The sequence below is a fragment of the Rutidosis leptorrhynchoides genome, chromosome 3 (assembly GCF_046630445.1).
Source record: "Rutidosis leptorrhynchoides isolate AG116_Rl617_1_P2 chromosome 3, CSIRO_AGI_Rlap_v1, whole genome shotgun sequence".
Taxonomy (NCBI): domain Eukaryota; kingdom Viridiplantae; phylum Streptophyta; class Magnoliopsida; order Asterales; family Asteraceae; genus Rutidosis; species Rutidosis leptorrhynchoides.
The window spans coordinates 461104910-461120662 of NC_092335.1; the positions used below are offsets into that span (position 1 = coordinate 461104910).

The 15753-nt window shown below is 35.3% G+C and overlaps 2 protein-coding genes across 2 annotated transcripts; both read right to left on the reverse strand.

Moving 5' to 3' along the window:
* Nucleotides 1-324: 324 nt before the first annotated feature.
* Nucleotides 325-2076, reverse strand: LOC139901604 (uncharacterized). The gene is made up of 3 exons (XM_071884298.1): nt 893-2076; nt 434-699; nt 325-329 (listed from the first exon to the last, which is right to left on the reverse strand). Exons 1-3 carry the CDS (start codon nt 2074-2076, stop codon nt 325-327), a joined length of 1455 nt encoding a protein of 484 aa, XP_071740399.1.
* A 2264-nt stretch (nt 2077-4340) lies between these two features.
* On the reverse strand, nt 4341-5518 carry LOC139901605 (uncharacterized). The gene has a single exon (XM_071884299.1). The coding sequence runs from the start codon at nt 5466-5468 to the stop codon at nt 4341-4343; it is 1128 nt and encodes a 375-aa protein (XP_071740400.1). The 5' UTR covers nt 5469-5518.
* Between the last annotated feature and the right edge of the window lie 10235 nt (nt 5519-15753).

Here is a 15753-nt window from a genome sequence, read left to right on the forward strand (position 1 = left end):
GAACACCCCTAATCTAAGTATGGCAATATCAAATACTTAAGGTATTAAGTTCCTTTCGCAATAGTTATTTTCTGCGAAAGTGGGCAATTTCATCACTTCGCCATTTAAACATCACGAAACACCTCATCATTATGAAACAAAATACAAAACATTTCATAAACTTTTGGCATTTTTCAAACAAACTTTTTACATATTCTTACAAGTGTCTACTTTTTATATTCTCACAAGTGTGATCAAGACTTGCAAAAATTAAAAATAAAAACACATAGAAAGAATATCAAGTATAGGCCTTGCAACGAATTTCGCACTTTATACATATACATTTTAGCCTTCATGTTATTTTCACAGAATTACGCATAGTATCGCTTTAATAAAGCGGCATGCCACGCATTAGGTAAAGTTCGCCCTTCCACATCTGCGAGCTTATATGAACCTGCTGCATTAATTGCCACAACTTGATAAGGACCCTCCCAGTTAGGTCCTAATTTGCCAAGCTTCTCTGCTCTACTTGCATCATTATTTCGCAGTACCCACTCGCCTACATCAAAAGATAAAGCATGCGCTCTTTTGTTATAATACTTGGCAATTTGCTGTTTATTATTTGCCAATCTGATAGCAGCCATTAACCTTCGCTCTTCAATGAAATTCAAATTCTCGCCCAATGCATCATTGTTTGCTTCTTCCTCAAAGTTAGCGACTCTATACTTGGCACAAGAATTTCAGCGGGTATTACTGCCTCAGAGCCATACACCAAACTAAAGGGTGTTTCCCCAGTGCTCTTCTTGAAAGTAGTGCGATGTGCCCATAAAACATTGGGTAATTCATCCACCCAACCAGTTCGCTTTTCGCATAACCTCTTTTTAATACCGCTTACAATATCACGGTTGGTTACTTCGCATAAGCCATTAGCCTGTGGATGTATTGCAGGATTGGTTCCATCCAATTTGGTTGTTCTTCTACAACAGACGCGACCATTAAGTCGTTATCTATTGACTTGCTAGGCAATTTCTCAACCCAAACTTTTTTTTGAAAGTGTGAAAACGTTAGAGCGGCCAACTTACTCAAAGCACCCGCCTTCTTATTTTGACTTCTTGGCACTTGCGCGAGTTCAAAATGCTCGAACCGCACTGCCAATTCTTTCAACAACTGCAAATATTTCTGCATTGAGGAATCATGTGCCTCAAAAGAGCCATTAAACTGATTTGCTACTAATTGCGAATCTGTAAATGCTCGCAACTTAGTGATATCCATTTTTCGCGCAATATTTAAACCAGCAAGCAAGGCTTCATATTCCGCTTCATTATTTGTCATATCAAAATTAAAACGTAACGCATACGTATGCTCCTCACCACTTGGGCTTGCCAAAACCAAACCCGCACCTGCGCCTTCTGCACATGAAGCTCCATCAGTAAATAAATCCCATGTTTCGCCAACTACCGGTTTTAACTCTGTTCGCTCATTAATCACCTCCAACTCCCCAGTCATTTCAGCGAGATAATCCGCCAAAACTTGGCCCTTTACAGCGCTGAGCGGAAGGTAAGAAATTTGATAAGCACCTAACTCCACTGCCCACAATGCGAGTCTACCAGATATCTCTGGTTTTGTTAAGACTTTTTTGATCGGCACGTTAGTTAACACGTGCACCGGATGCCCTTGGAAATATCTTCTTAACCTTCGCGATGTTAATATGAGCGCATACACAAATTTCTCAATCTGCGCGTAGTTTATTTCACTTCCTGTAAGAGCTTTACTGACAAAATACACAGGTTTTTGGATTTTATCCCTTTCCGCAACTAGAACTGAGCCAAAAGCTTCATTTACTACCGATATATAAAGGTAAAGAGTTTCGCCATCAATTGGCGCTGTTAACGTAGGCAGAGTTTTTAATAACTTCTTCATTTCCTGAAACGCGGTTTCAGCTTCACTTGTCCAAACAAAGCTCTTTTGTTTCAAGCAGCCTTTTAAAGTTTTGAAAAACGGTAATTGTCTTTCAGCGGCCTTAGACAAGAAACGCGTTAATGCGGCTAATTTTTCCGTCAAACTCTGCACTTCCTTGACCGTCTTTGGTGCCGTCATATTTTCAATAGCCGCAATTTTCTTTGGATTAGCTTGAATACCATGCTCAGTAACAAGATATCCCAAAAACTTTCCTTCAGTTTCGCCAAAACTGCACTTTAGCGGATTAAGCTTCATGTTTATCCTGAGTTACCTATTTTTTTGAAGTACGTAATTATATAGAAAAATTATTATACAAGGGTTGTCAACCATATATCTTTCCTAAAACAAGTAGTATTTGCAATTTTTGAGATAATGTAGTATTTGCCACTTTTTATACGAGTAATGATATATCCACCATCCAAATTACTTCATCCAACACACTTATGTATTATTTAGTTGTATATTATAACCTATTAATGCATTGTTTATGGTGGAAAAAGTAATTTGAATGGTAGATATATCTATTCTCTTTTGATACAATCGAGGGGTGAATGGGCCCGCGCGTTGTGGCGATGACCGTTAAAACTTCACATATTATCAAAAACCTCAATCGTAGAACCAAAAAATGATTTTATTTATGTTATGAACCAAATATATATATATATATATATATATATATATATATATATATATATATATATATATATATATATATATATATATATATATATATATATATATATATATATTCTGTTATGAATCAAAAATTGATTGACTTTTTTTTTTTTTTTTTTTTTTTGTTGCTAAAATGACGAATACTATAAAACAAATGTTAACTCATCAAAAGATGAACAAACCGAACAAAGATACAACAGGATAATGGAAGACTCGAAACTATAAAACGAAAGTCTAACCACTATTTACGACCGAACCTACCGTAAAAGTAAATAAAACATCACAACCAACTAAATCAAACACCAATTCAAAAATTGATATTCGGGATTGCAATTTATTATTTATAGCACATTCAACATACTAAAATAAGTAAATAACACTCTGGTCATTTCTTTAGATTCACACATACTCCAACATATAAATAACCGTTTTATTCCCATTTTAGAACTAGATAAAAACATAATACATATGCATGCCTGATTCCTCTCAAGGCTTAAGAAAACATTAACATGCATCTTATCTAAAGTATAAGTGAATGACATTTGCAACCAAAAAAATAAGTAAATAAATAAGAATAGTTATTTACGTGCCTAGAAGATAGGCCTAGAAACATGCACTATGACTTACACAGTACGCTTCCATCGTTACCTTCTCATACGAGATGGAACAAGTCGCTTCCTAAAAAGGTAAACCTTTTTATGTGGCGGCAAAATTTAGATTGTCTTCATGTCCGTTATAACCGTTATAATTTGTTGAATAGAGGCATAGAGATTGATACGTTATGTTGTCCGATCTGTGTTGGGGGAATTAAAACTAGAAATCATATTTCGCACAAGAGGTATGGAGAGGAGTTATTATTTGGTTGAATATTTAAATGCCACAAGCCTCTTTCTGGGAGGTTGGGAGAATAGGATACAATGGACTGATAATTGGCAAGGTCCTACGAATGCAAAGAACCGAATCCTTGTTATTGGTTCTACGACGCTTTGGATGATTTGGAGATTTAGGAACGATCGTGTTTTTAGTCCTACCTGAAGTGTCATTTTTAATCTTAGTGTTAATTATTCTTATTATTGGTGTAGATATGGAGGACGTAACTGTATGGATTGGATCACTTGCCTTTCGTAATTTGTTTTTTCTCTAGCTTCTTGCTAGAGTGGTTCTAATAAAATTTTATCGTTCCAAAAAAAAAAAAAAAAAAAAAAAAAAAAAAAAGAAGACATTAGTGTACATATGAACCTCCCTTTCCGAATAACTTGAACAAGAAGAACATCACCTATAAGGCTATATAACCTGAAGTCCTGACCAGGTCCAATGTCACAGTGTTACCAGTTTTAGAGTTATACAACTAAGTAACCCGCAATGCAGAACTTACATGTGTTGTGCGAAATTATTTGGCTTAAATCTAACAACAAAAGCAACCTGTAATCACAAAAGCACTACACTATCACAAAATTGAAGGCATCAAGTTCAAAACCCAAAAGGAGAATGTACTGATTTAACCTATGATGGAATTTTACAAGGGTTTGTAAAAGTAGCTTAAATATAATGAGATACATATCACAATTTCCACCAAAAAAAACAAGGTGGATGTCAGCTTCCAAACCAACATATCTCAAAATCTCAGATAACACAAGAAAAAAAAAAAAAAAAACAACAATCCTTATTAACTCTCTAAAACCCCTTTTTACAAACTGCTTTACCAGAAAAAATGAGCCTTTTTTCACTCATGGTGCTGTTGACGGAATCATGGGCCAGCCCAAAAGTCGAGGTGAACCAACAGGGGTTGAATGCTGACTAGACGAAAAAAGGCTCAGTTCCACAAATGCTCCCGAATGATCATTATCGTCTCTTTCAATATTTCGAAATGAAATCGACCCCTGTTGTTGGTTAGAAATTAGTGAAAAAGTATCGTTGTATTCCTCAATAATCCTTCTTCGATCCTCTATATCTTGTAATTTCTTTATTGCCAATGAATCAGCAATCGGGTAGTAAACAAGCATGCAAACGCCCAGTCCAGCGCAACATAAAAGAGAAAGAAACGCCAAAAATGCAATGACTTCAAACAGAGCGTCTCCCGGTTTTGATAGAATCGATAAACCGAGTAGCACAACCCGTAACGGAAAGAAACTAGAAACCGAGATTATCAATATTAATACCCGTTTTTGTAACCCTTTACTAATAACCAAACTATATATTCGCCTCCCAATCCAAAACATATAAAGAGTAAGCACAATGGCGAAAACACCTAGCAAGATCGTACTCATTAAAGGATAGTAGCAGCGAGCAATATCATTGTGGTGCTCGGATGTAAATCTGAAAAAGTAACCCCATTCTTTTATGTGCATGTGGGTTTTAAACTTTTGTCCGAATAGTACAACCATCATTTGTAGCGCGAATATCGGGAAGCAACATAAAAGCACGTACATGGCGGTTTTCAAGTTCCAGTTTTTGCGTAATGGTCCTGACTCCGTTTTTTGTAAGGAAGCACGTAGAAGAAAAACGAGAGTGAGAAATAAACATGGTTCTGCAAACCCGAGGTTGGACATTATGTAGCATTTGCAAACGATATCTTGCCATTTTAGGTTAAGCGTATGTAACACGCGACCTTCTTGCCGAAGGAATTCGAGGCGTAATATTTCACCGAAACCCCACCAGATTGCAAATAAGATGAAAACGATCCGGATAACCCACGGACCAGTAAAATATCCGAGTCTGTTATAACCTTGGGTGCGAATATGAGATCGGAAGTAAATTGAGTACAAGATGCAGAGGAAACCAATAAGACCCGAAATGGTAACGAGTGATATTGTGACCACACCAAGTGCATCAGCAACTAATCTTGTCAGGGGCATCACCCAAAACACAGATCAAACGCATGCCCTCAGCCAGCATGGATGCGCATAAAATTTAGGTAACTTCGAGATCCCGTTACATGAATCGTAGATAATTCGATCGGATCTCAAAGGGGAAAACACTTTATAGATGCCAGTAGACAATGTGATCCGATCACAATATATCTTGCATTAATTTGTAAGCTAGCCACCTAGAAAGACAAATATGGAAGGGTATTATCAGTGAATGGACAGATGTAACAAATTAAGGTGGAAAAGGCAAGATACATTTATTAGGTCATAGATTAGAATCTTGATAATCAAATAATCACATAAAATAATTAGAGACTATTACAATGTTATAATGGAACTTCTTCTGAGTAAACATTGACAAATTAGTAACATCGCACATTTCAAGTATAGCAAGTTTTCATTTTTAAGCAAAGTATGCATCGGCAGGTTAAAACCCAATACGCTTATGCGCTCTCATACTAGGAATTACAGATGCAACCTGCCTAAATAATTATTACCTTACCTAAAGCTTTAAAAGAAAGACAATTATGTGTACATAACACGTATATAAGGGGTCCTACTGTTTTGTTGCCAAAAGCAATGCTACCTAATTCGCAGTACGAGTACTTATTCTTTATTCATATGTGGTCTAGTACTCTAGTGACTATGGTCTCATAAGGTATGTGGTATGTAGCTGACTTCAGTCTTGCATACCGAATATATCTATATATAATTCTATTAGTAACCACGTATAACGTGACATTTAATATATCATAAAAACTAGGCTGTTGACACACTCCCAAAAATTCGATTTTTTAATGAGTTTCCTTAACTATAGGAGTTCAAGGCCACAACTTTAATTAGAATAAACATAAAAGATAAGGATACAAAACTGTAAAGATGGCAGCAGATAAAGTAAATTATATTGAGTTATGGCACTGATTTATTCTGGCAGTGAGTTTAACTCGGTTATTATTCTTACTGAATTTCCTTTGTAGTGCCAAATGATCAGCCAGTAGAATTAGAAGTTACATTATTGTCGTTCTATGATTTTTAATCATTATAAAACCTTACCTGTGCCAAGAAAGAGTAACCTAATAGTAGTAAAGACAATGACGAAACAAGAGAGAACGTGTGAATTAAGACATTAGCCTTACGATTCACGTCATGTAACATACCGTTTTGAACACCCATACATCATTTTACTCTCCTACCATAAAGCCTACACACTCCCTAAAAGAAACACGATATTTGAACGCGAAGATTATTTCCATTCAATAGGCTAACAACATGCACATACTTTATCGTTTTACTCTTCGATATTCCAACTTCTTTTCCTTTACAAGCGTTAAGTAACCTAAACTGACACTACTTGACACTAAACGGTTACATCATTATTAATGGACCAATGAAACATCTAGAACCGAATGGGCGTCCATAGCAAAGACTCTTATCAGCATGCAGGAAGCAAAATCTACTAAATCAAACAACTTAAGCAATCAAGTTCATACACATAATCTGACACAACTTAAAGATACTTATCCAATACACACGTGGCCAATAAAAAATCTCGGTCCATAAAACAAATCATAATAAAGATAGGCAACTATAATCATTGTTCAAAAACAATCTATAGTTTTATATTGTTTATAAAAAACTAATCTTGTTTAACAATAGATCTATCATTAACTCACAAACCACTGAAAACAGTACGTAACTAGTTAATTTTACCAAAACCCTAAAATTTACATCAATTTAAGACAGATAACACAAAAACCAAATTCCTTCAGCCAGCATACGCATAATTATAATTCAGTGAACATCAATAACAAATAATTTAAAAGAATAAAGCAACAATTTGCACAGAGTTTACTTAAAAACCCTAAAATCAACAAACATGGCAGTTACTTGATACAATTAAACAAAAACAAGTGTATGATGAAATTGAGTGATGGAACTTACAAATACAAGTGACAATTAACAGATCAACTTGGGCTGGTTATGAAGAATTAGAGAAAACAAGGATGAAAACCCTAGAATGGAATGGATGCAGAGATATAGAGAAAGAATGAGAGAAATGGGGGAGAAAGAGAAGGTAAGGTAAGGGGAGGACAAAGCAAATAGACAGAAGAGGGGTTCTTTGTTGATGACAGCCTGTCTCCAGCAAATTCACCATTCATGCAAAAAATATGAATAAATAAATTAAACTAACTATTTAAAATTGAATATATTTTCTATTAACCACTTTTTAATGGAGTAATAAACTTACTAATTTCATAACGACTGTCCGCTTTGTAAGTAGTGACCATGAGAAAAAATATCATGTCACCATCACATTTCCTTAACTTCTACACTGAAAGATCAGGGTCTTACCATATCACTATCATTGCACGTTTATATTTATTTAATATAATCTTGTGAATGATAATTAATAATGTTTATTTTTCTGAAAACAAATGTTTAATATAACATACCATGAATGAATTAGACTTGAACTATTATGAATGTCCGCACGATGCGGTAGAATTGTGTAGTCATTTTAACGAAACAATAAATGAATAAAAAACTATGGTAAAGAAACATGCATACTGGCATTATTAATAGATTACCCGTGTATAAATATATCTAATAATAATAACCTTTTATGTAATCAACGACACATGCATGATCTAAGTATAATTATTCAATGCGTATAGAGGAGCCAAAATTTCAAGTTGGGAGAAACTCCATTTTTAAAAAAAATAATATTACATTGTTAATTTTTATTTCATCTCCCTGTTATTTCCTTTCAATTTACTTTAGTTTTCTCTCATTTCCTTTATAAAAAAAAGACTCACAAACGAAATGCATTTTCCATTTAACTTTTATTTTCTTTATATTTAATAAATTTTGTTCATAATTACAATAGTATATATTAAATAAACAAAATATCTATTTGAAATTTAATGCAGTTGTTAAAGAAAAAAATAATTAAAAAAATCTGTAGAGAAAGTCGGGAAAACATTGGATTTTATTTTTGTAAATCGTTTATCAAGATTTAATAATTCATTACTTGAATCTTTAACAAAATGTTTATTTAAAAACAATAGGGCTTCGGCTATTAAAATATGATGTAGTTTGGGTAATTGTGAAAAAATAAGATCACTTATTGACTATTGGGCTGGTTACATCAATCCATTAGAGTTGATTAAGATAATATTTTTGAATTAAGATATTAAATATTCATTTTAAATGCGTACGGGGTATTAGAGCACTGAGCATCGTAAGAGCACGAGGTGTCCGTGTCGATTTTTCAATGTCAATTTCAGTGTACATTTTTGACACTGAAATTGACTGACAGTGTGTAAGGTGGAGGTGTCCACAATGTTCATTTTAGTGTCAATTTCAGTGTCCATTTTTTTAAATTGATTTTTAAATATTGTATTTAACTAATTTAATATAAAAACAAAATAATTGATTAAAATTCATAAAATAAACTATTACATTTATTAAAATTCATAAAATAAACCATTACATTTATTAAAATTCATAAAATAAACTAGTACGTAATAAAATTCATAAGTCGTCACGAAGATCACACAAATGTTCAACCAAATCAGATCGTTTAGTGTTCACCGGATAAATTTTCAAGTACGTTTAGTGTATAGTTTGTGAACGAGTCGTCGGAAGTACTCGAAGAAGACGACATATTTTGGGAAAAAAAGATATAAAAAAAATTGATGAATAAAGATAAAATGTGGTGAAAGGTGAATAATGAGTGTGTGTGTGTGTGTGTGTGTGTTAAATGAGAAAATTTAGTGTTATTTATAGAGTAAAAAGGAAATAAATAAAAAATACCAAAACTATTCGTTAAACGGCTAGTTTTTTTTTTATTTTCAATGTTTTCAGCCACAAACGCCACCGTCGAATTTTGGAGGTCGGAAATCGAGACCGTCGATCCCGGCGTCGATTTAGGGGGGACGGTCGATTTTGTAGTGGACACCGAGTGCTCTAACATTTTAGTGTATCCGTCACTAAACACATCTAATACTTAAGCTATTACTTCAATTATGTTGGAGCAAAAATTCACATACATGTATTCCTCCAATTATAGACAAGCAACCTAATGCACCATTAGGTGGATCAGGCAAATTAGTGTGACATTCCATCCCATTGAGGATGATGTCTTACATAAACTTTTCAAAAATTAATAAAAAAATGTAAACAAGCTAATATAATGTACATTTTCTACCGTTCTCATAATTAGAAATAATTACGAGATAATTTAGCTACAATACATACATTTAAATAAAACACTCATCGTAAATAAAATGAATAGGATAAAATTTTACAATCTCTTTCTTCATGTCTCTTAATAGCCCTACGCATTAAGTTGATCTTTTCTCTAAACAATTATTTTTGATATAAAAATCAATGTATTTGATCATTATTATTTGTTCATATTCCATATTTGTAAAGGTGACAAGTGTTAGATGGTTATACACTTGTACCTGATATGAGTATAAGACCACTTGTACTGGTTGGGGGCGTAGGTCGAGGGCGTGGGTTGCTTTTTGATGACTAGGACGTGTGAGTTATGTTTGTGGAGTAGTGGTGGTGTGGGTTTATAGTGTGGGTTAAGAGTTTTTTGATGATGTGTTAAAATATAATTGGGTTAAATATTAAAAGGGGATAAAATAACATTTTTAAAATAAAATAAAAATAAAAAAAATTGGCAACGCACGTTGCTTGGTACGTTGCTTGGCAACGGACAGAGGTAAAATACCCCCAACCCACGCATTGATACTTGCAATTTATGGTGTTGGTTGGGTGCCACGTGGGCTTGCAACGACCTATAAGCAAACCGATACATACAGTCTAAGAACACATTACAAGGATACTTTGATACATTAAATGTAGAAAAAATGATCGAGCAATCTCTAAAGTTTGATCTCAGACAAACGTTCGTTCAAATGTACAATTTATTGCTAGATATAAAGAGAGTCAATAAAAATTAAAACATACACTAAATGATAAAAACATATACGGAGTATTTATTTAGGTATTATACAATCATCATAAGATGAACTAGTGATAGGCGTCGTGATATCATTACAAAATATTTCAAGTTTATAGCACAAATTGATTGGTCAGAAAAAATGACTGAAAACGATCACAAAATATCACAGTCACTGATCAAACCAAAATTGTTTGGTTCGAGTGCAGGTAAGTAAAAGAAAGACCTAACCTTTGGAAGGGGTTCCTTCGATTAGATGGGATATGAAGGGTATGGTGTTGTTTGTCTTTTGCCGAGTCTCCAAGGTAGGAATGAGAAGGAGATTAGAGTGTGTGTATTGATTGGCCTTTAAATGAGGCTTAGGGCCACTATTTATAGATAAATAATCTGCGGTTATATACAATAACCGCTATAATAGTGCCCCCTCTTAATAACCGACATTAGAACCTTCTAATCATGCCTACAACCTACTTCACGTTCTCCACGTTCCTGATTTGTAGGACTTTGGTCCAGCTCAACAATACCAAGTCAATATCGTAAGTACGTCACGCTGCTAGATACGTGGTGCTGACTTGATTATACTGAAGCTCGGTCTAAGGTTTTAAGCTGGACGCCACGTGTTGCACGTGACGCAGCACGTGACGCAGCGTGGCGTGACGTATGTCATTAGCCACATAGATCAAAATAAAACTAAGGATAGTAAAAACATGATCCGTTTAGTTAGGTACTATTAACTTGTAAACAACAAAACTCTTCGAACATAACGTAGGAACTAATGTAATTTTTTTTTTGTGTGAAAAAAACAGAAAACTCGATTAAAACACGAAAACTTAAACAAAAATTGAAGCCCAAATAACGTACAACCAAAGTCAACCGAGCTTAAAACAAGAACTACAAACCAACCAAACTCGCACCTAAACAAAAGATCTAAACAACAAAATAGAAAATACGACCACGATACAAGAAAACAAAGAAGACCGAGATATAGAGGGTGACCAATCAAACGTACGATGAACGATTAGCAACCATCTAATGTTGACCACGTTAAGTGTCTTTTATGAATTCACCTTACTTTTCTGTGACAACCCGGAAATTTTTGACAAAATTTAAACTTTATCTTTAAATGATTTAACGTTTCCGACACGATAAGCAAAGTCTGTAAAACCGAATCTCAAAATTTTTGAACTATTCAAGTACCCTTCGGTTGTTCTCAACGATTCGCGAACCATTATATGTAAATAGATATATATATATACTATAACTTGAAAACGTAACAAAGTTTTAATTGCATGATACCGTACATTAAACTTATTGGTTTATATATCTATTTGAATATATATGATTTCAAGTTATTTAGTAAACGATAGTAACATTCGATTATTGATTCGATTGATATTTAGATAAGTTAACTAAAACGTTTAAAATGAACCAGTAAAATACTAATTTACTACAGTATTTTCGAATTACTACAGTACCCGAAAAGCTACAGTATTTTTGAAAATCACTATTTGCTACAGTAATAAAAACTTTACTACAGTAACTTTGCTACAGTAAAACACTATTTCAAAATGAAAATGTATATATGTATATGTATATACTACGAGACGATGATTTATAGAAGTAAATGACCAAAACACTCGAAAGTTTAAGATACACTTTGAGTGATATAGTTTATTGATAATTTAAGACTATATTTTAACAAAGGTACGAGTCACGAAACGTAAAGAGCCAGTTTTCTCAGCCTACGAAAGGGCGTTCGAAAAACCGGAACCGAGACATAAGTCGAGTGATAACGTACGACTTATCGGAACAAAAATTACAAGTCAACTATGCACGTGAATTTAATATAATATATAATTAATTATATAAATTAAATATATTATATATATATAATAAATTAATATGTCGACGAACTAGATTACAAATCAGATGTGAGCTGGAATCCTAGGCCATGCGATCGCATGGCCATAACACACAGAAACCATGCGATCGCATGGAGTCTGAAATCTGGCCACACTATAAAGCTCGAGCATTCTGGTCTCTGTCTTACACACACATATATCATACTCCGTATTTATATTTATATTATTATTATTATTATTATTATTATTATTATTATTATTATTATTATTATTATTATTATTATTATTATTATTAAGATTAATATTATTATTAATCTTATTATTATTAATATTATTAATTAGTATTATACATAAAATACTACGACGAGGTTATGAGCGTGTCACTTTCAAAATGGTTTTCAAGCGGGATAGTGCTAAGGAAATTATGGGTTATTGCCAAGGAGGTTATGGGTGTAACAACCCGACTTCATAAACTCAAAACGCGTACCAAAAAAAAAAAAATTATGTCAGTGCATCTGGACGGCGTCCAGAATCCTGGACGGCGTCCAGCTCAGAAGGGTGGGACGGCGTCCAAAGTTTGGGACGGCGTCCAGCTCAAACAACTGGGACGGCGTCCAAGCAATTGGGACGGCGTCCCAATGGTCTTCCAGCTACTGATCACGGGTCCAACTCACACGAACGTAAAACCCGCTTCCCGACACTTTCAAACGAAAACCTTTTTACCACAAGTCAATATAAATGAAACTAAGAGATTTTCATCATCAAATCAAGTTTTACATCAACGGGCCCACATCGCCCATTTTACGAGTTTCGTTCAAAAATAAAAGTTTTGACCAAATATAAGTTTAAGTTCCAAACGACACTAGAGCATGGTGTTTGGGGTTAAACTACCCAATCTCGGTCGAACTCCAAAAGCTAACACCCAAAAGCATCCCCTAATAAAACAAGCGGGAGATCACTAATCCAATTGAACGCTCTTACCCTTGTCAACGCCCGAGCCTATAAAAAAAGTAAACAACGAGAGGATAAGCAAAGCTTAGTGAATGCAATAATTATACGAATACATATATAATTATACCTACTTGCATACACTTACACAACCGCAAACATGCTAGCAAACAACATTAGCTTATCGTCGCAATAACAAGCTATAATTCACCAATACCCCCAAGCTAGCATAACATCCGCATATAAATATAACTCGAATAATATAATATGCTTACAACACAAATAACCATGGTCGACCAATAGTACAAGGGAACGGCGCTCGCAAAAACGCCATCGGTGTTCATAACATCCGTTAGGGCACTTAACACCTCGCACCACTAACCCCTAGGGTGGCACCTTAACACCTCGGCACATCACCCCGAGTGGCATCTTAACACCTCGATGCAACACTCATTATTTTACGGAGTGGTGTCTTAACACCTCGACACTACACTCCTAGGTGGCATCTTAACACCTCGATGCTACACCCGAGTGGCATCTTAACACCTCGATGCTACACTCTTCACGTGAAACGTGGTGTCTTAACACCTCGACACTACACCTTTCACGCTACAACAAATAGATACATTATATACATACACATATAATTATTCCACTCACCTCAAAGTCTTCGTGTAAGATAACCGAACTTGCAACGTCAATGTAACGTACCTATTACATTTTAGCACATAATCAATTCACAACTCAAGTCGGTCAAGCAACTCACTTAACAATCTAGAGTCTTTTGACCCTAAGTGCAATCCCGACCCATTTTGCACCTTTAACCCTAATAATGGGTTAACTTCACCAAAAACCCTAATTTTAGCCAATTAAGGTATTAATACACTTTTAACCACAAGGTTAACTCGTTTTCATACATGCAAGACAACCTAGGTCATCAAAGACCCATTTACACCATTTACCCTTTCAAAACCCTAGGTTAGTCAACATTTTGGTCTTCATGACCCAAACTTACCCAAAAACCCCAAATTACTCACAAATGGCTTTTATGTGCAATACTAACCCAAACCCTAACCCTTAAACACATTAAACTAAGGTAATCAAGTTTAGGGCTTACCACAACAATCAAAACGAAGCTAACGAGGAGATGAACAACTTTAATGCTCGAGCTAAAACCCGAAACAAGCTTCTTCTTCTCCGATTTGAGCTTTCTCACACTTGAATCACACTCTCTCACTACGATTTAAGTGGATGAAGTTTGGTGGTTAGGAATGAAGTAATGAGGCTCAACCAAACTGATCTAGGGCCTTTAATTTGTCCACCAAGTGAAATTACCAATTTACCCATCTAAAATATTTAAAAACCCAAATCTGGCTCGACAGATCATCTGGACGGCGTCCAGATTTATGGACGGCGTCTAGGCCTTCATAATGGGACGGCGTCCCAGATTTTTGGACGGCGTCCAAACCAAAAGAAAACAGGATCTTACAACTCTCCCCCACTTGAACCGGATTGCGACCTCGCAATCCACGCTGCATGACAAGCAGGAAGATAAACCAAGACAAACTCTTCGGGCTCCCAAGTAAACTCGGAACCTTTACTTCGCCGCCATTGAACCTTGAAAGTTCTCACCTCTTTATTCCTCAACATTTTCACCTTCTCGTCAAGGATAGCAATCGGTTGCTCGACATATTCTAACTTGTTGTTTAGCTCGATCTCTTCTAAAGGCATCCATGAGGAATCATCCGCAAGACACTTACGGAGGTGGGAAACATGAAATGTATTATGGATCCCCGCAAGCTCTTCGGGTAATTCTAATCGATATGCAACTTCACCAACACGAGCTGAAACCTTGAACGGCCTAATAAACCGAGGAGCTAACTTTCCCCGTTTTCGAAATCGAATAATACCCTTTCATGGCGAAACCTTAAGCATCACCATATCGCCTTCTTGGAACTCAATCAATCGCCTACGTCTATCGGCATACGACTTTTGCCTATCTTGAGCCTTCTTCAAATGTTCCCGAATCAAATCGATCTTGCTATTTGTCTCTAAAACCAAATCGGTACTCCCGATCTCTCTTTGACCCACTTCTTCCCAACAAACGGGAGTTCGACACCTACGCCCATAAAGCATTTCGTAAGGTGGCATTCCGATACTAGTATGATAACTATTATTGTACGAGAATTCCACCAAAGGCAAATGCTCATCCCAACTACCACCAAAGTCAATGATGCACGCCCGTAACATATCTTCCAAAGTTTGATTCGTACGTTCGGTTTGACCGTCCGTTTGAGGATGATACGCCGTGCTCAACTTCAATTGCGTGCCCATATCTTCATGAAACTTTTCCCAAAACCGAGATGTAAAACGGATATCTCGATTCGAAATAATAGATATAGGAACCCCATGTCGCGAGACCACTTCCTTGATAAACAACTTAGCCAAAGTCTCCGACGATATCGCTTCTTTAATGGGAAGAAACAAA

What these genes read in the sequence shown, in the direction of transcription:
- LOC139901604 (XM_071884298.1), bottom strand. Translation starts at nt 2,076, where the DNA reads ATGACGGCACCAAAGACGGTCAAGGAAGTGCAGAGTTTGACGGAAAAA. An exon ending in AGGCTAATGGCTTATGCGAA is followed by an intron (nt 700 to 892) that starts GTAACCAACCGT and finishes TGCCAAGTATAG; the next exon opens with AGTCGCTAACTTTGAGGAAG.
- LOC139901605 (XM_071884299.1), bottom strand. Translation starts at nt 5,468, where the DNA reads ATGCCCCTGACAAGATTAGTTGCTGATGCACTTGGTGTGGTCACAATA.